Genomic DNA, 27,154 nt, shown 5'->3' with positions numbered 1-27,154 from the left:
TAGTACATTGTGACTCGAGAAAATTCTCCGACTGACAACAATCCATAGAATGATCAACCTCACAGCCGACTAACCAGAGAATTCCTTTACAATAATCTTCCAGAAAACGGTCTGCTCTCGTTCGAGAACCCGAACTACCACTTGGACCCGGCTCGCCTGGACGACGCGTTGAACAGTAACGGTAACGGCAGCTCGCTGTACGATGAGCTCTACCAGGAGTTATTAGGGAACGGCGACAGAAGCGGCGAGGTGACCGGCGGCGGCGGCGGCGACCGAGTCGGCGATGTGACCGGCGGCGGCGACACGAGGGTGCAGGCACGCAGAACGTACGCGACGCTGGATCTGTGCAGCATGGGGGTCGACGTCACTCAAGGTCCCCTAACCCAAGACTCCGTGACGGAGGACGCGCCGGACAATTCGGACAACCATAACCTAGGGTGAGTAAGCGTTCATTTCGTCGGGCCGGACATTAAACGGATCACGTTCGTCGCCGGGGCGAAATAGGCGACGTGACCTGGCGGGTTTCGATTCTTCGAGCGGGCGCGGCCACGGGTAATCTTTGCCACGGGCGAACTTTCCGCTTCCGAACGGACGTCCAACGCATTCGGGAAACGCGACGACGACCGGGATTACGGCCGCCCCGCCCCCGTGCCCCGCGTTTTTCCGTGTTCCCCGCGAGCCGAGCTTTCACCGGATTGAGACGTCTCGCCCACGGCCTGTCCCACACGTATACGTGGTCTCTGTGTACGTGCGTGGTCCGTGTAGCGTCCGGAATTGCGATGTACCAGGTGTCCCCGATACCGCGGCGGAGTTATTAGGTTTCACGGCAGGCTCTGTCGTTCCGTCCTTCGATCCGTGTTTTAATGACGCCACGCGGCGGCGAAGACTTACACGGGGGACGTTGACAAATCGCCGGGGCGCGCGACGCCTCCCGCAAGAATTAATAGCCTACCCGTGACAGATTATTGTTGCGACAGGGCTGATCCCGCGACGGCCAAACTGTACGACAGGCCTAATACTTTCGCTGAACGGGGCCGTTAATTGAAACGATCGAGCCTTTTATCGATGTTACGTGTTTCGCCGACCAGACGACCTGGGTTGAAGGTGAAGGGTGTTCATGTTGTAGTTTGACGAGCGCGTCGATGGCGACGTTTCAAGATTCGGTTTGATGTTCTCGCGCTGGAAAGACGTAGCAGACACGTGCAAATGTTATTTCACCTAAATTGCTAATGACGTTTTATATATATATCGAGGTTCGCTGCATTATCAGATTCTTTTGAAACGTATCACTGTATACAAAATGATTGATAAACAAAATCATTGTGTACATTTGCGTGAAATAAGTAAAAACATTTTTCCGCGAAACTGTTGAATTTCTGAATTGATTTCCAGCGCAAGAGATTAAATGTCATTGATACTTTCCGTGTTCGTTTACGTTCGAATGAAACACTCAGCGAGCTTAGTATATTTCCATTGTTTCACAGAATATACCCAGAATTTTCACTAAAGAGCAACTTTTCCCCTGATTCTGGAAAGCGGAGACGGTACAGCTAAAAAATTCAAACGACTCTTCGACGATCAGTAACGTATCGCGAAGGCAATCGTAACTCGACGTCGTTGATAACGAATACATATTTCTCGTGATTTTCACGGCGCGTTATACGGTCAATTTCACGAAACGCCCCGTGCGCGTAGTAAACGATACGACGGCAGAAGTCGTAGAACAGAGGATCGCCATCCACGGCGACGCCCGCACGAAGAGAAGAAAAAAAAAAAGGTCTCGTTCGAATTGCGATGCCGGGTCTAATATCCGGCGGGAGAAGATGAGAATATCCAGCGATTTATATTCGTCCCCTTAACCGTCCGCCATTTTCTTCGGGATATTTTTATGCGTTTGCTTTTAAACATGAGGCCGCCCGTTTCTCTGGACAGCCTTCCACCCCGAATTCCCGTCTATCCCGTCTAGCTGAGATATTCCGGTCGCTCCTCGAATCGCGGATAGCCGGAATAAGCGAGAAATCGGCTTCGAGGAGCGAAATCGAACAGGCTTGATCCCTCCGCGCGCGGTAATATAGGGTCCGTCCACCTAGAGCCGTTGATAAAACTTCCGAGTCGGACCTCATCGGGATACCGCATAAAATTTCAATAAATCCGGACCCGCGAGAAGGGGCGTCTCGGACAGAAGGAGCGAATGGTCGATGCTACAAGCCAGTTCGAACTTATTTCCGGCAGTTACACGCTCCCCTCTTCTCCCACGGCGGTATTTGTCGAACCGGTCGAAATTCTCGTCCTTTCAGTGCCCAGATTCTGCTCGGTCCGCCCTCCTTTGTCTTTCGAACCTGTTATCGAGCCCCGTCGAACGATCCGTGCCACCTCGTAAAGAACCCCGTGACCCTTTCGTCCTCCGATTATGATGGGCCGACGAATGGAGTCATTGAGCAGCCCCCGAGCTGCAAATACGGATTCCTTTCTTCGGAGATATTGATCGAGGGAATTTAGATATGAAATTGTACGATCCTTAAACGTGAATGCTGGTGATTATTATTTGATAGACGCGACGGTAGTCAATTTACGACCGCCTCGATGGAAACTACATTAAAGGTACTCCTCGTTTACACGAGCGATACAACGCTCCCTTGCCATCTTTTCGAGAGGAATATTTGTTCCTCGTTACACACGTATCTGAATATTTGCGCTCGAATCTTCAAACAAGTCGCTGCCCCGAGTGTACACTCTTTGGAGTTCTAATTCGGTTAATGAAAGTACACCCATCTGTTTACGTTTAATTCACTTATGGACGAGAATGTTGTTGCACTTCGTGGATATCGTCATATTCGAAAAAATTGGAGCGAACACGTATTACCTTGATAATTTCTAGAATTGAAGCCGTTGAAGTTCAGCTGGCAACGGCTTCATTCGAAGCATTAATTTTTATCACTTAATTTCAAGAGCCGGCGGATTATTATCCAAGATAAACGCCGGCACGAACGGTGGAAGTGAAAATTGTACGTCGGTCGAACGGAGCGCGATCGTAGGAAGTAATTACATTTTTCAATTGGAACGATACTCCGACTCAGCATTCCTTTACCCAGTGAATTAAGACTTCCAGCGGGAGGGCGAGAGCGATCGAACAAGAAACGAACAACTTCGGAAGACGATTGGAAGCTCCACGGGACAGTTACAGGAGCTCCGTCGCGATTGTTCAACGGACCGGAATTCCTCGACTCTCCTTCTGGTTCGCGCGTCCGGCTCCTCCGTCTCGAGGATCTTTTGCCGGCGATGTTTGGAATTGCCGACGGTTCCGTCCCGGCTCGTTAATCTTGCAAACGAGATTTTCGAAAGGTCGGCCCGATCCGCTCTCGCCGATTGCCGCTCGCCCGGTCCACTCTCCTTTAATATCGAAATTAGATTCCCCGGACACTCCTGTAATTAGTTTCCGCTGCTCCGGCCCCCTTGTTAGCCGCGTTAACAAACGATCGAAATTGTTTTAACGGGAACGGTAAACGTAGGAGCACGGCAAATCGCATTCGTTCAGAACTGAATTCCTCCTTGAAAACCTCCGTTCTCCATATTCCACAACTTCGAAAACGAGAATGTCCAGCCTCGTTTCCTCCAAAACTAATAACTCCCTCATTTCAAAATTCGGAACTCTTCATTTCTTTCCTTCTTCCATCGAACCATTTTTCCAATAACCAATCAATTGATCTTCCGAATCCTAACAGACCAACAAGGTAATTCGAATCAGCGCAGTGGCATTTGCGTTATCTTCCTCCGTCCAAGCAGACATCATACCCGTTGATTCTCGTTTATCCGATAATTGCCCGAGACGGGTACTCAACGACGCGGAAGAAAACCGTTGCCGGTCAGCGGAGCCGTCGATCGCGCGTCTTATTCGGCCAGGCCCGCGCTGAATCGAGATACGTTAATGGACACCGAAGGAACCTCTTCCAAGCGGGATAATAAACTCCTCTCTTCTCGCAGCCCCATTTCATCCGCCCTATCTTTTCTGTTCTCCTCCCGGCGTCTTCCACGCTCTGCCCGCAACCCTTCCCGCGTTGCCCTTTCGCCCGTCCTCTTCCTCGGGCCGGAAATCCGGGCGAGCATAAAAATGCAATTAAGGAAACGCCGGGCGTCTGGCAGGGGCCGGTGCATTCCTCTCGCCTGGAAGGTGGCTTCTTCTTCCACTCGCTCGTTCTTCGACCCCCGTCTCACCCTTCGTTACCCCCGTTTCCCTTCTATCTCGCCCGGCCACTCCCTTTGGACTCGCCTAAATTCAGTCCGGCGTTCCGGATCCTGGTTAAATGGCCGCGGATTCACCGAATAGAATAGAAACGCCTCCGAGGACTGCGCCGAGACGTTCGGCAATTAGCGGGCAGCGCGGTGAAAGGATTCAATGAACGATCGGCGGAAAGCCGATCTTTGGTTCCCGGCCGCTTTCGCATCGCGGTATCCGGTAAATAGATTTCAGCTGCTCGAGCCTCTCATTGTGGAGTTCCACGGAGGAATTCGGAAGCGGTCCGTCTGCCCCGATTGATACGCTCCGGCGTTGTTCGCCGTTCCATCGGCGCGGTATATTATTGCTCCGGCGGCTGTATCCGAGTCGAAGTAATTGAAAATTTACGGGCTCACGGGGAAATTTCGAGCTGTTCGCCGGCAGCCGGCAACTTTCGGGACGATTCCAATTATCCGATACCGACGATTCCGTTGAAATTTCGCGTGGCTCTGCTTTTGGAGACCTGTATTACTGGCGAGACATCGATCGTCGGGCACGAAGAAGTTGTAATTTTACCTGGCCGAATCATTTATCGTGTCCGTGGTACACGTACTCTTATCGAGTTCAATTAAGATCCTAATTTCGTAGGAAAACTGATTTCATCGGAAAGATTGCAGTGTTTCAGAATAATTCTAATATGAAGCTCCGCTAGCTGACGTTGGATACGTTAACTCTAATCGGACGTTGACTTTGAGTCACATTTGAACTTTTTACTGAAATTCTTTATTTCATATTACATTTGCAAAAGTTTTTTCGGACTTTTAAAATTTGGGCTCTTTAAACGAAAGCAATAACATTTTAATCGTTCCTTATATTCTCATAAGTGACTGAGAGACATTCTGGTGTGATTCGTTATAAAAACACGTGGTACGATTAGGGTTAAATATCAACGCGAGTTCGAATCCGCGTTTGACTCGGCAACTTTATTTTTGAGGACACGATTCTATTAATACATGCGGAATGCTGTACTTAAGAATTCCTACGCTCGTCCATACATACATCTTCGTAGACAATCCCGCGCAGCTGAGTCACCGTTCGGACAGTTTTTCAAAGGAGATCCGACCCTCAAGAGTCATACATCTCCCGGGGAGCGTATAGAACACAAACGGGAAAGAATTTATGTGAAGAGCTCCGGTCGGCGCTATTCATTGAGCTCGTATTCGACTTAGAACTCGGAAAGTCGTTCGTGGCACACTTCGGGCCGCGAGTAATGTTTGTTCCGCTTCACTGGCCGCGCGGCCGGAAGAAGAATAAACTTTAGAGGTGCGTTTATACTGTTCGCTCAGACAGGTAACGATTCATTTCACACAAAAATCATGTTTATACCGTCAGACACGTAACATTCTGCCTGTCGTCAAGCTTGAACCATAACCCATTGAACACGAATTACAGATGTGCGACGACACGACTGTCACGAAGACGCAATTTCAAGCCAAACACGAGTATCACGAATGAAATATCAATTGTTACAATTACGATCCATTTTTACGAATTCCCACAATTATGAATTTCGCCCAGCTAAATTGTAGCACAATTTTCTCTCATTACATTCATTATTTTCTGACGAAATATTAACAATATTACTTGCAGCTTAGATAAAGGAACATCTTGCTTAAATTACGAGAATTGTTGTACTTCTGTTTCGTGTGTTAATACTTTACTCAATATTTTATCTTGAGTTTTTCATTTTATGATTTTGCTGTGTTTAATGGCGACTGAGTGTCGCCTCCTGAGTGTAAAGAGTTAATGCATGCTGGGTCCACTTATACGGGCCGATCAGTTTTCTTTGGTTCCGCGTCGCTCGAATCACCGCGCGCAGTGACGGCGGGGTAACGAAGCCGGCGAGGGACGACAATCCGTCGCGACTGATCGAATTCCGCCGGGCGAAGCGGGGCGGAAAAGCGAATTTTCCTGGCTGCAGGCCGGCCGCTTTCAACGCGCGGCGCAACGTTAACTTCGTTTGCGGTGATGCGCCTGAAATGTACGCAACGTTACGTTGTTAGGCACTCGACGTGCCCGAGTAATTCCCTGCTCCCGAGGTAGCTGCGTCACCGGAAAATCGATGATCTAATAACGCGCCTGATTATTCGGCGACTCGCGTTCCAACGCCGTGAAACCTTTTCTGGATTGCTTGCCGGGTAACTTCGTTTAGCGAGCTGCATTATTGCACCGCCGCGGCGGCTTCTCAGAGGAGAGCTCGTTGATCATCTAAGTGGCCCCGTTAGAACAGCTGATGATAAGAGCAATTCAATATTCAACCCTCTGTTCTAATATAATAGACCCAGCGCTGCGGTCATACCCGGAAGACAAGAATTCGAACAATGGACTTTGGACAAAGTGGGCAAACGGTTTTGAGGAACCCGCGGAATATTCGTGGACTCCAATCTATTACCCTCGCTGACCCTATTTTATTACGTTAATCGAGACACTATTTTACCTATATTGTGCAGGTGAATATACATATAAACCTTCAGCATACGAAGCTAAATTATATATTAATTGCTTAATAAATAGAAAAAGAAACTACGTGCTGGTCTCTTGCTGTTCGACTAATTAGATTATTCGTCTACGACTCAGCCTTCCAAATCTGAACGTTTCGTCTCACCGAGATGCCGACATCCGTCCGCAGAGTTAATACTTAATCTTCAGAGGAAACTTAGACTCGGCAATACTTTCTTCTGTAACTTAGCTACCATCAGTCTAGACCTAAAAGAAATAAACCAACATACTAATAGTCTACCAATATAGAAAACGGAAACCCACCGGGAACTCCTACGCTTCTCCCGAGGAAGGTATCAGCGGCGCAATCACTGCAAAAATTCATTTTCCAAGTGTAACAGATTCCCCACACGTGTCTTTCCGCGGGACGCTAACAAATCGAAGGACATTCGAGGCGTCGGTAAGCCCCGAAGTCGCGATTGCCCAAGTTCCGATGGGCGGCGAGGGGGTGTACGCGAAGTTTGTCAGCGGCGGCCGGTATTCGAGAATCTGGCGGCGTCCTCGGGCAAAAATGTGTCGGAAAGGGGAGGTCGGCCTGCAATTTCAAGGGTCGGCCACTTTGTCAAGCCGTGAGGCCGACGGGGCGGCGCGAGGATGGGTCTGAGCACGGAATGCCCTGATATTTCGCTCCTCCGCCCCCGGGGGTTGGATATTAGACGATAAGCCAAGCGCGGAAGGGGTCGGCGGGGGCGGGCGAGGCTCGTCCGGGAAGCAGGCAGGGGTGCAACGATCGCGGGGCTCGGAGATTGAACTCAATCTAAACTTGCGACAAACTTCGCCCGTACTTCGCGCTATCTCTCATATTTCTGCCGAATCTCCGCTCGCGATCCTTAACCTTGTTCCGCTTTGACGGGGCGAGCGCGCGGGCACGCCGGAAGGGCGGTTCGACGGGGACGCAGCGAGGGACCGCGCGACAGCGGCCGATCGATCGGATGTTTCTGTTGCCCTTTGACGCGGCTCGCGGGAAGCGGAATCTCAAAGGAGCGGTCCGCGAAAAACGGAAGTCGGCGCGGAGCACCGTCTTCTCTGATCTCGGACGAAAGAAGCGCGGAAGTTTCGGCACAGAGTGGAGCGGTAAAGGGATAAGAGGAGGATCTCAAACGATCGGAGCACGAATCCCGAGCGAACCGAGATGAAAGCAGCGGTATCAATTAACGATCGCTCGCCTTTGGCGTCCGCTCTTTAACGAGCGGCCTTCCTTTTTCCTCCGCCGAGAGCGACGGAGCTGGTAAATTTCACTGACGCTACACTTGCACACGGGACCATAGGAAATCGCGTTCCGCGGTTGACGAGCCGTAGAAACGCGGGGATACCTAACGGAACGGAAGGAAGAGCCGATAACGGAGAACGGAGTGGCCGGACTCGACACGCCGCTTGCGCTCGAGGATTATATATTTTCGGGAAGCGGAACGGCGAGCTCGTGACGGATGCTGCGGGCTTAATACATCCGCATTATTCTTCGTCCTGTAGAAAGCTCCGGCGAGCATCCGGCGTGGTGGTGGTGGTAAGGACATGCCAGGCAGAGGTAGATTAATGCAATCCGCATCAATCTCCATCGGGTGGAGGGTTGAGGCCTCGTCTCCCCCCCCCCCCCGGGGGGGGGGGGGCCATCAGCCGCTCCGTATTCACTTACAGCCGTTCGCCCGTTATTATGCGTCATTTTGCTCTCGTTTTCGGCCAATCATCTCGTCGCGAGAGGCCGTCCCGCGGAGACCGGCCGGCAAATGGACCGATTACTTTCGAGTGGCCGCCGATATAAAACATTCTTGCCTCGGTAATTGAATTTTTATTACCCGAGGCACTCACCCCGCTACGTTCCCCCCGGAGGCACCCCGACGTTCCGCGCGAACCGCTCGTTATCATTACGCCCCTTTTGCTCGGCGATTTTCCACGCTTAAGCTCGCTTCTCGATAGCGGCGGGAGGAGATCGCGTTCAGGTGACGATCGCGGACGAACGGGGGATTACGGTAATAACGGTTTACGCGCCTGGGATGTCTATGCTAAAAACGACGTCGCGGGAAATTGTCTTGGAAGGCGAACGTTGTAATCCCACGTTCTCTTCGTGATCGTGGTAATAATCGTTTGCATTGTACACGCAATTATTGAGGTTATACAAGGGAAAAAGGAAGATCGTATTTGTATACCGTTGCGAATGTTGGTGACAATACTGGCAGCGTGATATAATATTGATACGTGAAATATTGAAAACCAGCTTTTCTCCATTAGCCACTTTCCAAGAATAAAATATATTTACACCTCGCCGAAAAATGCCGAATATTTCTACTGAAAAACTTTCTAGCACAACTTCAAAATTCCCAGAATCACAAAATCCACAACTGTTTCTTTTTCCACTGCAAACCATCAGTCACCTAATTTTCCCTTCTATTCCCCTCCAATGGTCAAAGGCCTCAAATGAATTTCAATCGAAGTAACTCCAACTACATGCTCGCCAACCGCCATCCGCTCGATCCGTTAAACCCGCCTCGGCGGTGGAACGGCCGACGCAAACTCGCTGTATCCAGCATTATTTCTGAACCATGAGCAGGATGATCACCGTTGACGTGGCAGGGTTCAAAGGATTTTTCCGCGTTTATCCGGCGCCGGTGTCGCGCTCCTCCGCACGAGATAACGGCAGTAGGGCGCGAACGAACGAGGATCAGCGGCGTCGCGAGAGACCAGCTTTTCATTTTTATTATCGGGTCGTTATTGTGCAGCGGCGTGTACGGGCCGCGATACCGGGGGCCAGGACGAGAGCTTTTCAACGACGGATGCGCGCCGTTTCGTCGGGCGGTGAAACACGCGCATAATCGGGGCTCCGCGGCGCGGCACAAAGCGGCGCCTCGGTAACGGGCATGTCCCCGTGTCCCGATAAAATCCCCCCTACCCGCGGGCCCGAACCCATTCAGGAAGCGTAAGCCCATAAGGAACGAGGACAGCCGCCATTCGGGCTGGGTGCGAATTGCGGGTCATCTTGTATAATATCGGCCCAGCCGGAAGAGCGAAAACGTCGCTATAAGTTCCCTCTATCGGGCTCCTCCTCTCACGCACTCACGCTCCTCACCAGCCACCCCGCTATCGTTTCGACCCCGCAACTCTCTGCCACCCTTTATCCGTGGCATCGCGTCGACAATGCGTCCCTGGGATATTAAAAGCCTCCGAGCGATCCGATATTATCCGTATTAGATTTTATATCGCGCCGCTTCCGAAAGAGCCTCGTATCTCTGCCGGTTAATAAAAAAAATGGAAGGTAAAGAAGGGGATAAGGAATTCTCCGGTGATTCACGAGCATCGTCGATCGCGAGTAAGCCGGCACTTCGCACCCTCTGCGGCTATATTTCACTCATCGAAAGATCTAAGTCGCGCTTCCTGTGTGACTTCTTTGTTTCATATAAGAAACCCAACGTCACACCGGCGAACCGCGGATTAGCACGTAGGAGGCTATACAGTGTCTCCAAGGACTCTTTGCGAGCACACCGGCACGAGAGCCGAAAGCCGCGCGTCCGTGAAGTAGGAACCATTTTCGAGGGTCTCGCGTGGAGGAAGACAAAAAAGAGGGAAGAGGGTCGGAAGAGGCGGGATGGCGGCGGACGAGGGTGGCGGAACTCGCACCTCGCTAGGATAGGTATCTTAACGATCGTGTCTGAGGCGGGATACATTGGGCGTGAAATAAGGCGCCTTTGTTAGGGCAGCTTTTCTTTAGAGCCTGCCTCTTCAACCCTCCCCCGCACCTCCTCCGGCGTCCCGCATCCTTCCAATTCCGCCGTGCAACTCATTCCCCCGGAATCCTCTGGAAGCGTACGCCTTCGCTTTTCCCGGTCGCCACCCTCGCGGAGACCGCAACCTCCGTCAGGATCGAGGAGGGTCCACCGTGCCTGACACACCATAGAACCGGCAGACTCGTCTTCTGGAGGGCGGGGGGGCAAGATGGAAAAGGACCCGGTGAAAACTGCCTCCACTCCGTTGCGTATCCCCTGCACCGGCGGCTTTCCTCCAGGACCAGCTCGTGAAACCGACGAGCTAACAGTTTTAGTGTACGCTGCCGGGGGGGACGGGATACGCTAATGCTCGCTGGAACTCCGTTAACGGGGGAGAGGACCGATATTTGTCGGGGCGGTGTTATCTGAATTCCCGCGGCCGCTTTACACGTTGATAGGGATATTACGTCAGTGTCCTTCGAGAGGCGGGGTTCTGATGTTATAATTGGATTATTCGGTGTGTTCTGCGCTCGCCGGGATGTGCAGGGGCCGTTTGTATATTAGTATCGGTCGTATCGGAAGTGGAAGCTCGGATAAGTACGGCGCGCACGATCGGGCGAGCAATAAACGAGCTGATGGCGCGGTGCGGGGATCTATTGGAACGTGTTTAACTCCCCGTTGTTGGGATTTCCTTGTCGAATAATTTTCGCAGCTGCGACTGAGCGGTTTGCGAAGCTTCCCTGTTGCTTGCAGGCATCCCTTTGTATTGTTTTAGACTTTGCGCGTTCGCGCAGCGGTTTCGTTATACTTACGAAAATTCGTTCTTTCCGAGAGCGTATCTATGTTTTCGTAATACGGTTCGTATTACTGATAGAATCTCCTGGATTAGTAAACGATAACGGATGTCTCAGAAATTTCAAATAAAGCGTGAAATGTAGAAGCACGTCAAATTCCATATCTGAATAGCGGATGGAGTATTCCAAATTTAGTAAACTGGCACGAATTTCTAAGTAAATATTGAATTTAATACCGTACCTAAATATGAGGTAACTAAGAATAAGCTAATTACAAAATAAATATCCATTCTCAAATCTCAACGTCATAGATCAAATGTTATATTACCTCGAAAATAGTTCACTATAAATATTCAACATTTCCCAATAAGATACAGACATTCTCTGAAGCTATCGAAGAAAACATATATAAATGAACAATCGAACCCGTTTCGTTTCAATATCTCGCATGCTGAAACATCACCCTTTAATATTGCACACACTTTATACTTCTGCTATATCGAATCAAGTGGTGGCTCTCGAGCAAAAGGTTAACCGGGGAAACTGATCGAGGGACGCAGAAATCGAGAATAACCGCGAAAAAAAATAGACCGATGGCGACCGCGGGAATTCATTAACCCGCAGCCGAGCCCTCTCCGTCGTTCTCTTTCATTCACCTTCGCCGCGCAGCAGCGCGCGCCATCCCGACCTTGAAATAAAACCCAATCGAGGGTCGACGTATTACGTCGCATGCATTCCGCGCGCTCGTCACTGTATCTTCAAGCCCGTCACGTCCCGTCGCGCCGACGCTGCCACGGCCATGGAAATTTATGATAGGCTGCTGCCAGGACGTTCTCGCGCGTCCCTGTAATCCTTTTACCGCGTTGCCTGCAACGCCCCGAACGACGCCTCCGCGCTTTCGTTATTTCTCTCGCGATCGGGACCCGGCGAGCATTCCGTCCCGCGACATTATCGTTGACGGTCGCACGTCGCCGGGCGACCCGGCTTGAATAAAGAAAGAACGACCGAGCGCGCGCGCCAAAATAAACCCGACGCGTCCCCTTCGCTGAAGGTTCCAAATTGATATCCCGGAATAATTCAGTCATCGTGCACCCCGGATTAGTATTCCACCTGTGTCGCCGTTCCCCGTGCTAAAATAGAAAATAAGGAAATATATTCGGATATTCCCGTGCGCAGGCTTCGGTGACGTTGCTCGACAGCTGACTCGTCCCTAGACTGAACCGAGATATAAGTGGTATCAACGAGGCGGCTATTAAGTTGACATTACAATGACTATTTCCATGCACGTCGGTTTTAGCTCTTCGCTAATTCCGAGTTCACGGGATCATCCGCGATCGGAACGGTGGAATTCAGTCTGTGGAATGACATAACGAGATTTACGGTTCAGCGACATATAGAAATGAAAGAAGGAATCGCAATTAACGCGTCAAAGACGCGGAAGCGAGATCGGCGCGCCGCCGCAAACAACGCGTTACTCCGTCCCGCTTTGAAGCCCGCCTCTGTTTTCCTCGCGAAGAAATCGAAATCCCCGGTCAAAGGCGGCGATTAACTCGATCAACGTCGGAGGATTTACTCGCGGGTCGGGCTCCGGCTCAAAGGGAGCCGCGTTTCCATTTAATATTCCGTAATGATCACGGAGAACGGCGGCGGCGACGGCGGTCCGCAAATAGTCGGGCGCGGAAGTAGTCCGCGAATTGCGAGGGGCGGCGCGCGAAACTTTGTTAGCGCAAACACGGTTGCTCCACATTAGCGCGGAAGTAGCCGGGTACCCGTTGACGGAGCTGGAAGAAGAGGTTCGGAGGGTGTGGGCGAAGCGTAAACGAGAGCCGGGCGAAGCGTAGTCGAAGGTAAACGACACATTGTTCTCGTATGTTCGCGGGCAGCGCAGGCGAAGCTAGCGCGACAGTAATGCCGAACGCTTAAATAATGCAACGAATGCACCGATAGACCGCGGGCACGCGGCTTGCATTCGTACCGCGGTCCCGCCGCGTCCGACCGCGTTCCCACCCCCCACCCCCCGCCAGCCCGATAAAACTTTCACGAGCGTCCGCGGATCGAACTTTTATTGCGGTTTATCGATTATCTGCCATTTACGTAATTGCATGATTCCTCTGCCGGGGACGTTGATGCCGATCCGTTTAACCCCCGTTGAAATTGAACTCGGCCCGCGAGCCGATTCCCACCTACTTCACCCTCTCGATCCGAGTTTTACAGGTTCGTCGTCGCGCGACGAGGACTAATCCGGACGCGACGCGTTTTGACGCTCTTAAATCAAATCGGCCGACGTTCTCCTCGGCGGAGATCGCCGGTTTCACGGAACGCGGCAGGAAATTTATGTAGGACGTGTCCCGGTGCATGGACAGCTTTTGCCAGCGTGATCGATACGCATCGAGGCGCGATTGGACGTCGCTCGCGAAGAGGAGTCTGTTTCTAATAGAAAATTAATATCAGTTTGTGTCTTCGGTGGCTGATTATCGTTGGCAACGGGATGCGACGGATGTGATTGACCTGATACGGATTCGCGGGTGTAACGGGTGGGTCGATTGGAAATGGAACGACGACTGTGTTCTTTGTTTTCATTGTTTTCAACGGCGTAAGGGAAACGAGACTGATCGGGCTTATTAATGTTTAATGATTCAGTGTTCCCTTTTTATTTAGAAACTTGTTCGTGCCGGTTTTATCGATGGAGATACTTCTGGTTGCAGTTCTAGATAACACACAGCGTACATTTTTTATGTTGGCGGAGTCAGTAGCCCCGTGTGTGGACTTCAATAAACTATTATTTACGTGGAAGGTCGTCGTCCGGAGTGAACCGCGGACTATGGCGGATGTAACAATTCGTTTGATACACAATAACAATCGCTACATCTGTCCGGTAACAGTGTCATCAATTAATCGCGACGTTGCTTTTCAATATACAGTTCGATTCGCGTCTATAGGTTAATCTAATCCGAAGTTATAGTAGAAAAGAAGTAATGGTACGTTGTGTGACAGTGAATGGTGCTCGTACACAGTACTACGTACAGCCCATTACATCCCATAAGCGAGCGCGTCTCATTCATCCCCGTTCGCATGGAAAGCTCCGTAAACCATAGCTTTTAATATATTTTTAAATATTCAATAGATTAGAATTACAAAGCAATTCGAACGGTACTACAATTCTTATTATCGATCAAACTACTATAATCTGTGGAACATGTACAAATGATTCAACGTAGAATATACTCGCATCACATTCAGTGTCCTTAACTCTTTGCAATCGAAAGTTTCTCACTAGACATATTGAATAAAGATATAAATGACACTTTTTGAAACTAAGTAATCAGAAAAGATAAAGAAATTAACCATTTGCACTCGGAAGCTTTTCACTAGGAATATTCGATACTTTCCGACGAGACATAGACACTATTTGAAACGAACTAATGAGGAAACATAAATTAAGAAGCAAATCTATTTTATATAAATGTTTCATGATACGAAACTTAATAGTATATCTAACACTTTGTAATTCTGTTACGTCGAATCAAATGGTGACTGAGAGTCACCTCTCAAGTGCAAAATGGTTAATAACAAAGCTATTGTTTCGATATGTCACATATTGACTCATCATACAAAATTTAATATTACACATAAAATTGTATAATCCTTCTACATCGAATTAAGTAGTGATTAAGAGTGACCTGTCAACTGCCAAGGGATAACAGCGAAGCTATTTTAATATTTCACATATTGACCCATACAAAATGTAACCAGTTAACTGTGTTTAACGAGTATACACGTTATCGTAAAGCTTGACATGATACTAATTCCTTCAGCGATGAATGTTTTATTTTTCCACATAAAATATACTCTACGTGCATTCATTCCGCGTTCGATGAGTACACGCTCCATTTTTGTTATTTTATCGCGCGCAGAACGACAGGTGTTTCCAACTGAATTCCACAGTTAACTGGTTAATATTCTACATAAAATTATACAATTCTCCTACATTGAATTAAGTAACGATTAAGTCACCTCTCGACTGCAAAGGGTTAAGTATTCGCATTTCAAGAATGTTACCCGCACAGCTACGCTAGAGTACAGCGTAGAATACGGTTCACTGCTCTGCATTGTGCATCACACGGATTCCACGTATATTCTACAATCCCTGCAGTGTCTATAATACATTTTACAGTTCACAGAACGTCCGTGGGTATACATTATGCATTCTACAGTCCCCCTAGAGTCCGCGAGCGTGACACTAAATACTCTGCAGCCCGCGTTGCGTGCGTCCTATAGCCTATATAATGTTTGTAACTTTGTTTCCCGTGCCCGGACGCCGTGTATAACGCGAGTTTTATCCGCGTGCCAACGTATCGCGATACACGGCTCGTGTGAAATGCAACCTGGCGGTCTTTCACGATTTTCTATACGAAGCATTGTAGCATTACGGTCGTCGCGCCGGTGCAGCTCTACGTACGCGGACGCGCGACAGATTTCCTCCGCGGCTTTTGTTGCTCCGGTGCCGTAAGTCATGGCTAGGCGTCGCGGCGCCGTCAGGTATAAATGTATATTGATTCCACGCCCGCGCAGATAAATGCGACGTCACGGCCCAACGAGCGCTTACAACGTTATTCCTCGATACGCGCGCACCTCGAAACGGTCGCGCAACGTTCGCGCACTCCAGCTTTCTTTTCTACCGATGGAATTTATGGGTTTCGGTGTGCGATCCGTGTAGGATCCACTCATTCGTCAGATTCACTCGGCAAAATGAAGGATTCTGAAGTTCGAATAAATTACGTAGAATTCATTTAGTAAGAAGTCTGTAACGGTAGACGTTACTTTTGATTAACGGATTTTGATACTTGTTAGTTGTTCGCTGTTATTGTCCGTCACTGTTTCGACTTTTCGAATTTTTCCGAGTTACGGTGCTGGAGAGTTGAAATTGTTCTTCGCGCGTCCGATTTCGAAACGTTTTTCTGCCTTTTTGCGGAATTAATCACTCCGGCCGGTGAATGGATTACGCGTCAAACGGCTTGCCGCTTTGAATCTTCGTGAATAGCGAATTTTCAGCTATTCCAGGGTTCGATTGAGCGAATAAAAATTCAACGAAATTCCGTCGCTGGGATTGGCATTTTAAAATCCCGCCGCATTGAATTATTAATCTGCTCGTTCTGCGCGGCGTTACGCGAAAAGAACACGTTCCGCGGGAACGCGGAGATCAGTGGGAAAAGGGGGCAACGCGGAGAACGGACGAGATGTGCTAACGGGAGATGGGTACCTCATTTCCCGACACCTTCGAAACATCGTTAGACTTTCCTCAAAGTACAACACTTGAAACTTTACGACGCTCAAAGTTCACTGTGTCCCTTCGTAACTGTATAACTCCGGAACATTTCGATTTAATTTTTCTTCCTGAAACTACTTTACGACCCTTCCGCGGGACTTGAGCCACTGGCCCCTAACAGGAAGTGTTCAATCAAAGTAGAATAGTTAACGTGACCGCTCGAGGAATTATTTATAGTTACATGTCGTGGAAAGGGAAATGGTATCGCGCTCGTGAAATGGGATAAAAGAGTTTACGATATTGAAATGAAAATAAAATGAGAATCTAATGGGAAAGATAAAACGAAGTTTCTCCATTCGAGCGGAAGAGCTTTCAAATAACTCCGCGAGTAGCTTTAATAGAATATTAAAAGCATTTTAAAGATGAATAATATTTGTGTTCACTGGAATATTGATGAAATCATCGGATTATTCGATAATTTATTTTAATATTCCCATCTATTAGAATATTAAAAAGCTTTTAACGTTCAAACAAATTATGCAACAGTATCTCCTACCTACAGATGAAATCTCCACTGTCAATATCCCAGTAAACAAATGTTATTCATCGTTTCTTTCATTCAGCAATACCCGAACATCATTCCATTTCTATAACAATTCCATTTTCCTCCCAACATCCACATAAAAAGTCCCAATGCCGCGTATACGTCCCATTTCCTGAAAACCTCGTCGAAAACACAGTATTTTACGTCGAATTGAAGATCCGATCGCTACAGACGACGACACTATTCCAGTAAACATTCAGAAAGCAGGAAGCATCGTCCGGAAACTTCATCTAAACGTAAGATCGCGAAACGTTCGATCTAACGAGATCGAGAAGCGCGGTGTCGCAGGAATTCCGAAGAAATTCGGTGCAGCGTATAAGGCATCAGCTGCGAATTGGATATTCTCCGGCGTACGTGGTCAGGCGAAGGAATACGCGTGGCGTATATCGATCCCTAGCGCGCGGCCTCACGCACGAGGAGAGTCGACGCCGTCGGGGAAGAGGAAGCCCGATCTCCCGGTCGTTCGCCGCTGAAAATTTCAATCCGCGATTTCCATTCTAACGAGAGACCGCCGACGCCGATCGCAGCGCGCCGCCAAGAGGCTTTCAATTTCATGCAAATCGGCGGGCATCGCTGCAAGAGCTCGCACAAACACACGGACGCTGCCAGCCGGGAAGCGTCGGGTCCGCCGCGGCGCGGCGAAGGGGTTGCCGGGGAGCGGTCGGTTGTTATTAAAATGCTTACACCGGCCGTGGGTCGCCGGGATATACCGGATATTGCGGATTTTTCGAGACCCGGGTAAAACGCTCGCCATTCACGAAAATTTCTGTCTTCGAACGTCGCCCCCTTTCTTCCCCGTCTTATGAAACCGCCGGACCGTTTCCGCTTCGCCGATAAAGGAAAACGGTCGTACGCGATCCGCCTCCGTTGTTCCCGATTTCCGCGGATCCCCGGCACCGATCCCTGGGAACCGTAAGCTGGACCCAATCTCGGCGCCGAGAGGGAAGGAGTCTCCGTTCTAAATTCTATGAATTACTCGCTTATGCGACTCGCGGCGAATGGTCTAACCCTTTCAGGAACGTCTTCATTCACGACGACAGCGGAATTCTGGCATCGCGGGTTGCGAGCGATTTAATTAGTCACATAACAAAACGACCCGAGGCGATTCGAATTACAGGGTCAATATTGTCCAACAAACCTGTGTATAACGTGGCTCGGTGGGTAAACGGGGAAACAAAGAGTTGGCGAAGTGAAACGCGAACGATGGTTTAATAGGTGGTTCATTGATGCTCGCGATATGCAAGCTGAGATATCTACTAGGTCTCAATTGTTCAAGAATCCTCGGATTTCTATATTCATTTCCTTCGTGAAACATGCAGCTGTCTGTAACAATCTGAGATACAGATGTGAGTCGAATGTTAACTCTCAAACAGCGAACACTCGATCGAACTACCTCGTCTCCGGTAAAACCGTTGTACCGATTCTCGCGAATTTCATGCTCGATCCGGCGATTTCGGCAGCGGATCGCGCTCGCCGGAGATCTCGGGAGGGGGTGGAAGGGGGAATTGTGTACAGGGCTGATTCCGATCTCACAATTTCGCCGTGGTATCAGGAGGAAGGAATTACTAGGGCCGGCTAAGTTTCGTTCTACCCGGTCTGGCAATAAATACCGACCTATTTTATGCAAATTACTGGTTACAGGCGCGAAACCGACTGCCTCCCTTCAGGCCCGTATAAACGCGCTTCCGACGCCCGTTATTAAAGCGCTTATAGCGTGGCGCGGTTCCGCCAAAAAGAAGCACATCCCGAGCCCGGCGAAGCCCCGAGTGGAAACGCCGCGAAGAGCGGCGGAGGGGGTGGCAGTCATAACAGCTCGAAATAAGGGGGAAAAGTAGGAATTTTAAACGGACCGCCCGCGAACGTCTACCCATTTACATTCCATACATTTATAATCGCGCAGTAAATTGTGGTACAAAATATCCCGCAACGCCGGGGACCGCGTCACGCCTGCGAATCGCGGGGTCAGCGGGGCGGGGGCAGGCGGAAGTTGAAATATTTTTCCCCGTGTAGCTCGACGGTAATCAGAGCTAGGACATCGGATATCGCCCGAAGCACGCTTTTAAAACCGGCACCCGGATGAAGTATTTTGCAGCGGAATTTTTTCGAGCGGAAAATTTAACCTTCCCCCGAGACGCGAATTTCGTTTAATCCAATTAAAAATATTCCGCTGTTGTCAACGTCGTCGCCCTTTTACGGTTCTCGCCGTTCGCGCGAACGTGTATAATGTAACCGTTCGTTCTGCCCGTCGGTAAAACAGTTGGTTTCTTAGTTTGTATTTTAAGTTCGAGATGTCGGGTGACTTGTGCTCGTGAATTGATCGAGGACTCGACACGTTAATTCCGAAGTTTCTCATCGGAGCGGAGTTCAGCGTTGATGGAGCGAGCGATCAATTTACAGCGGATCAATTGGATCGAGGGAACATGATTTCTCCTCTGCGAGTTGCTCGAGCGCATTCGGTTTTCTAATGAATTGTAAAATGGACGTACATCTGTTCCTAGTACCTTGATTCGCTCGCAATCGCTGGAAGACTCAGTCTATGCAAATATACTACACCGAAATATACTCTGTGTTACACAAATATTACGTTACGTTGTTCAACATAATATTCATCGAATTCGCTGCAGTCGTACCGTACACGGTGCACACGAAATTACTCGAGACTGAATTTTCAGTATTCTAAGCCCCTCGAACTGCAGGAACAAGTAACTTATCAGAGCACATCAAATTCTGCAATTGGTTACTCATAAATAATACAAGCCACTTCTTTCCTCGAAAGAAGATAATACCGACACGATTCTGTAATAACAAATTCACATAAACCACCATGTTAGTCATACAAAACATTTTGCCCAGCGTTTACGTCGAACTTCCCAGCACCGGTGCGCGCACTTTCTAAACTGCATTATTCCACGAACTGTTCTAAACAATACGAAATCCGTAATCTTCGTTTCATCGATTACCTCGGCCGCCGTTCACCCGGCGCGACCAACAAATACATTTCGCACGGCATAAACGTTTATTTTCTCCCGGCGTTCCCGGGGCCATTGTAACGGCCTGTTCACGGACTAACGATCCGCAGGACCCGGCGAAATGTTCGCCGCGCGGCCACTGGGAAACGAGACTCCGGCCATCGGAAGTCATAACGGTGAAATCGATAAAAGATCTCGGGACGGCGGAGCAGGGAACGCAACCGCGTCCTGATTGGCATAACCGTCTCGCGAAATGAAGCGTGCGGAACGCTTCCCGCGGGTCTGGAGTTCGTACAGGCGAGCGTGCGGTTTCCGCGTCCTGTTCCTCTCCTTCCGTATTCATCGGGAATTCTCGCTGCAGTGCGCAAAACGCCGATAAATCGCATTATCTCGTTGGAAGGGGCCGCTTGTTCGGCCGCGCGCTTAAATTCCCGTTAGCGCCGGCCGTTTTTCCGCGCGGATCCGCCGGGCCCTGTTATCCCGAAAACGACGAGGCATCAGGAGCTCCGCTCCGCGATGTTCATTAACCTCCTGCGTTGGTATGACGTTTTATGCGCATCGATGTGCTTTTGCTTTTGAAATTGGCAACGTATCAACCCCTTTAGACCTGGTTATCGTATAACGTTTATTTGCTAACAACAAAGACCATCGTTCGATGCACTACTAGTAATATTATTATTTTAGATAAAACGATACTAATCAACGACCTAACCAAGACACTTTTCGGATGTGTTTTCGGATTTGAAACTGGTAACGTGTTAACTCTAGACCTGGTTATTTTATGTTTATTTGCTAACAATAAAGACTATCATTCGATGCTAGTAATAGTATTATTGTAGATAAAACGATTCTAATCAACGACCTAACCAAGACACTTTTCGGAGAGAAATAAACTCGACGCAAGGTTGTTCCTTAGCAGAGATCACCAGTAATGGCATTATTTGGAATAGAATAGTACCAAGTGCTAGGAAGGCACTTGTGACGTCATAGGACACTTCAAGCTACTTGTTGTGTGATCCGTATGTGCATAACGCGTCAGCTTTCCAGTACATTGCAGTACATCAGGCCTAATAAGGTAGATACAATTATAGACGTTGAAACATGTCTCGCAAGCCAAACGATTGAAAAGGCAAATGAAGCAAGAACAGTGCACACATCTATTAAAATATGTGAAGACACACTTCGCAGAGACTCTACCGAGACTCCGAATCGGTTGCCAGCGCGAAAGGCTAAACTTTATAACGGGCCAGCGTCGCCGCGCCGATAAGTCCGCGCGAACGATCGTAAAGAAGTACCGACGCGGCGGACGCCGGAGTAAACGGACCGCGTCATAGCGCGAGCAGTAAAAAGAAATCGGACGCGTAAGTAACGCGACCGACACGCTCGCCGGCCTCCGGCCTCTGAATAATTCAACGGCCGCTGGGAGGATTCTGCAGTTTTTAGGGTGAACAGCATTTTTACATGACGACGCCGAAACGGCCGGGCTGCGCCCGCGCGACCGCTCGAGCGGCGTGTTAGGCGGGGACAGCGTAAACTGGGATTTCTGTTGAATGTAATAGCAATTCGGTCGGACTTCGTCGGGACGATAATAGATTCTGATTGTTACATTACTAACTTCTAGCCGGCAAGCTCCGGCTGTTACGCTCCACTTCGGAATTTATTTCGCGGAAGAACACAGGGGAAGATTCTGAATAAGTCGGGAGCAATTTGGTTAAAATGTATTTATTCCACGACACGTATTTCATAGTTCAACGGTCTGAGATGCGGCCAAGGATTTGTACACACGGGAATTGAATTCTGCAGCAGAATTAGGTCCCGTCTTTGTCTCGCGAAGTTGCTTGTAATGAAACCGTGGCCTGTAAACGAAGATTAGAGGGTCGAGCGCGAGGAGCGCGCCGCTTTTAAAGACTGACCGGTGATTCCTCGCGAGGGCAACACGGTCGATAGAAGATTCCACCCTCGTCCATCGAATCGCCGCGTTTCCTGGCGGTGGGAAAGGAGCGGCTCGCACGGACGGAACTGAAGCTGTAGCATTTGGCACGAATCGGTTTCCATCGATGCACCTTAATTGCGATTGCACTCGTACCCGCCTCGAGAGCTCTCCACGAATTCGGACGATAACAGGCGCATCGCGGACGTTCGCCGAACCCTCGTAAATCGAACGATGTAGCTGCTCGGTGATCGAAGGAGGCGTTCCCCTAAGAAGAAGCGAACGGTCGAGAGCTTCTTTCCGGAATCCCTACCTCGTTCAACTTCCTCGCGCTTCATTCTCTCGCGTCTCTTCTTGCGTTCTTCGTACTACTGTATCGTAACGGATGTCGGATAAATGACGGAGTCGAATCACTTCTACGTATCTGTAACGGTTCGAATGTCGTGTAAGGTAAATTCGTAGGCTTTTGTATAGGTTTAACAATTAACCCTTTGCACTCGAGAAGTGACACTTACTCGCCACCTGATTTCACACTGTGAAACTATAGAATTCGATATTTAATATTAAATCTTGAGAAATGTTGAAATAAAATAACTTTGTTCCTCGATGTACGTATGATTTTTTTTCGAGGTATTTACACGAAGTATCGTCTTTATCAGCGGAAAATGTTCAAATGTTTCTAGTAAAAAACTTTCGAGTGCAAGGGGTTAATTTTCTGTGATCCGTCGGACAAACTGAATTTTACTGGATCTATGAGGTGCAAGAAGGTTAAGGGGCGATTGTTGTGGAAAATCTTGACTTTTCAGTTTTTGTACTGTTAGGTAAGTCGCTTAGAATGTATGAGTAACTTGTTGAGTGCTGATTTGAGGATTGACGTGATGATGCAGTCGATCAGACGATTTTTGCGATTGAATACTGACGCTAAGTAGAAGACTCTTGCAATGATCAGACATAGGGATACAATGTGTTCAAACATGTTTATGAGAGCAGGAACTTGGTGATTATTGATAAACATACGTTTATCAGGTTGGAAACAATATTCTTCACTTGATAGATCATCAAATTTCATTTCACTATTGACAACAATTAAATTCTACTATATGCGATTAAATAATAGAGCAAAATCGAAAACATTCTATGTCGAATGTCTCCTTATACCTACGTCGAGGACACGTATTAGCAATACATGCACGCTGTATACTCTGTAATCTATGATGCATATTCACTGGCCCGTAAATAGATTATATAGGCCAAATACCATGCATAATGCAATAAGCTCTGTCTAGGAGCACGATTCCTAGACCTCGCTATCTTCGGTATTCTCGAAACGATCGCTAACGAGCGATGCTTTCGTAACCGACCAATCTTCGAGTTAAACAATCATACACACACATACACACACACACACACACACACACACCAACAATAATACTAACCATTCGCATCCATCCTCCAAAAACCAGCATAAAACGTGAAGCCTCTCGTCTACACAATTCCCATCTACACTCCACGCGTATTCCAACATTCCGAACAAGCTATTCCCGAATATTCCGCAGCTGTACCACAAATAGCTATAAAATATTCCTCGTATTACTCATTCCTCGATGTTCCGCGAACAGTATTTCCTGTTCGAGCACAGTACCCCGTTTCCGTAACGATGATCGAGTGACCCGCGCCAGTGAGCCCGGCGGAAGAGGCAAAAAGGAAAGTCGCGCGCGGGCAGAGGACGAGAAAGGAGGACGCACTTGGCACGAATCGGTTTTCCTCCGGCGCCCTTAATTGCAGTTGCACTCGGCTCCGCGGGCTATCGTCGAATTTGCCCGTTAATGCCGATAATGGCCACGCCGACGGTCGGCGAGCTCGCAGGGCGGTCGGTGAACTGAATGCGCCGCGCATCTTATCGCCGCCCCTGGCGCCGTGTAAACGCCGCGAGATAACGGCCGATCCGAATAATTATTTTCCGGGTTCGCGTTTAATGTCCGGCCACGGGAAGTTTCACTCCGGCCCTCTATGTCCCAGCTCTCTTGGCGTGGCCTCTGCCGCTAAACTTTTAATTGCCGAAGAGTTCATTGTTTAATCCGAACACCACCTTGTTGATCCTCCGCTACGTACCGACGCGGACTCGTGTTTGCTACTGGCCGTGCACGCTCGAATTGACGCGCCTCGGACCTTGGCAAATTTGCACGTGTCGAGGTCTGGCGATACGCGAGCCTGGTCGTCTCTTTAGTGGAATCAGTCTCCTTTCACGGGAGAAGTAAAAGTTCGCGAAAAAACGAAGGTTAGGGTTCCTTTAATCGATTAACCGTTCCTGCGTTGATTATCTCGCGGGATAGTTTGTTGATTTAATGTTTCGCTGTAGGGAGTTGTGAATTTTATAGTGTATTGATTATACTTAATTATATTATATTGTTATATTATTATGAATGAATGTATAATGCTGAGCTTCCATAGATCTATAGAGACCTAAAGGCTTCAATATAAGCCACTCGATTAACATCAAAAGAAACCAGCTTCAAATACGAATTCAACGTTCCAAGGATTCTACCAGAATAAATAACGAAGTAAATTAAACATAATAAACCGACGAACATTAAGCTCTAAGAAATTCGTGTTCCACGTCACGTTCGAGAACGGTAAAACTGACGCCGAACAGACAAATCAGACACCTGAATCCGTTCGGAGCAACATTCGACGTGTTTGCCGGGACGTTTCGTTCCGTTTCGTGTTTGTTTCGTTGCCGCCGGCGAACACGTCGAGACACTTTGATATCGATCAACGAGCTGCTAGTCAATACGGGGGCCGGTTGAATTCGCGGCCGGAGTCCGAGGTAGAATGCTGGTTCATCGGAAATTTCGCGATTCCGGCCGAAAGAAAGCAGGGGTCGGGCCAATCGGCTTTGGTCACACGTTGGCATCGTTTTCCGCGTACAATGGCCGGCGACGCGGTGATCCTTCCAACGCGAGCGCATTTCCCCGGACACGTTATTTCGCCGACAAAACCGTCGGCTCATTGACATTCTGCCAGCGCCGCCGGATTGTACCATTGCCCGCGCCACTGCTTCTCCCAGCGGCTCCGTATCGACCATCGCATTGTACCGACTCAATTAACAACGCCATAAATGATTCATATCGATATATTACGCGGAACGGAAATTACCGGGTCCCGGAATCGCCCTCAATCTCTGCCCCGCCCCGGCGAAATAAACCGACAAGAATGTTACAATTAACGACGTTACTGTTACCCAGTTACACGGGTATCTTCATTCGCTTTCGCGTGTGCCGACGCTATTCCACCTTCGTTCCAACTGATTTATTAGTCCCCTCGACCCTTGGAAATATCATTTTCACGTTTCCTTAACACTAGCTTCTTTCTTTCCTCGCGGGCTGCAATAACTGACACCTAGAGCTTCTAATCAACCAAACCTTCAATCTAACTTCCACCGATCACCATTTTATAAACATTTTTCACGTATTACTTCAACTGTTACTTCATATTACGTAAATCTACCGCGTATCTCATTTCTCGAGATCACCACATCCCCATCCAATCCTCTCACAATTTTAACATACCGTTAAATCCCCGCCATAACTGTACCATCCACTCGTTCGACCCCGAATCTCGCATCGCGACACGTTATCACTACATTCCACTCTATGAAACTATGATCACGAGCGGGACTCGTCAAACTAGCTAAACGGCAAACACTCCCGAAGCTCCGTAACTCCCCAAAGATTTCTGGGAAGAGCAGCCTCGCAAAGGGGAGGCGACTCCAGCATGCACGTGCCGTAATAAGGAAGAGAGACAAAGGGGAGTGGCGTCGCGTAAGCGAGAAAATTCGGGTGACTCGTCACGATAGGGGGTGAGCGCGAGCTCGTTGTCTCGTTGCCACAGACAAAGAATCCCGCAAGATGTAACCATTCGGAGGCCCGGTGCGTCCCGACGGAACGCGTTCCGCTCCGCGCGGTCGTACTTGCAGACACGTGCACAGACGCGACGCGACGCGACGCTCGAAACCCTCGTCCGTCCATTGGCATTCACCGAGGCCACGGCGAATTTCATTTATATGCTAACTCGAAGCCACACGCGTCGCGCGCGGTCCCTGTTTCCACCTTGAGATCCCGTCGAAACGTGTCGGCCGCGCCCTGACGCGCTTTCCAACGGACCACTTACCAGTGTACACGGTGTCCCAGCCAAGTTCCCGGCAATAATTGATCCATCCCCGTCTCCCTGCCCTACGAGGTACCGCGCGCCGTGACACTCGCCGGCCAAGTGATCAACGCAAACAGTCGGGCGAGACGATCGGGAATATATTAGCGTATCGTCCGCACCGCTGTTCCCGGTGACACGTTAACTTGCGAGTGTCGCTTGCAAATTGTCCCGAGAATTTCGCCGCGAGTCGTATTTATAGAAGGGTTGCGCGACGCTTCGGGATTTGCTTTTAATTTGATTGACTCGCTGAATAATAGATTTTTTGATATCTGATTTTTGTCAGTTTTGAAGGCATAAGTTGTATTCGGTTATTGAAGGATTTACTTTGTTTTTAGGTCAGATAGTTTTATAGCTTCTGAATATTTTGTATACTAATTTTAGATGCGAAGATATTGATTTTCTCGATTTTCGTTTCCTGGAGTTAACCGCATTGGCTTCCGAGCGAATTGTATGGGAACTGCGATTAGAATTATTCGAGATAGATGTAGAGAAGTTTCGATAACTATGAAATTATAGGAGAAATAACTATTGTAGGATAGTTGTAAAAATCGAGTTCTATGGTTTAAAGGTAAATCTGTTTCTAAAACAGCGCGAAATGAGATTAATTTCATTTAACCTCGCTCGATATTTGAGCGCAGTTCAGTGTTAGTCCTGCGATCGATATTCTAGCGAATAAACATTTGAATATCGTTGTGTATACAGTTTCGAAAATTTATATACAATATTCGATTGTTTCGACGCGTTGAACTCGTCAAAACCAAGGACAAGATCCGGCACGGACGATTCCGAATTCCCACGCGGGTTTCTGCGGCTGTGGTCGGTACGTTGGCCGGTTTAATCGCGGCGTAATTAACGCTGCGCGATAATTAAGCGGCCGCAACCGTGGGAGGTGGTCGTTATAGAGAGGAGACGCGG

The 27,154-nt window shown here is 48.8% G+C and overlaps 1 protein-coding gene across 1 annotated transcript in view; it reads left to right on the top strand.

Moving 5' to 3' along the window:
* Positions 1 to 27,154, top strand: part of LOC116427989 (amyloid beta precursor protein binding family B member 1) — a 201,438-nt gene that overhangs the window by 109,206 nt on the left and 65,078 nt on the right. The window contains exon 4 of the mRNA XM_031978999.2: positions 104 to 437. Within this exon, the coding sequence (XP_031834859.1) occupies positions 104 to 437 (334 nt within the window). The remainder of the gene's footprint in view (positions 1 to 103; positions 438 to 27,154) is intronic.

The sequence above is a fragment of the Nomia melanderi genome, chromosome 6 (assembly GCF_051020985.1).
Source record: "Nomia melanderi isolate GNS246 chromosome 6, iyNomMela1, whole genome shotgun sequence".
Taxonomy (NCBI): domain Eukaryota; kingdom Metazoa; phylum Arthropoda; class Insecta; order Hymenoptera; family Halictidae; genus Nomia; species Nomia melanderi.
This window is presented reverse-complemented; position numbering and strand designations above follow the sequence as displayed.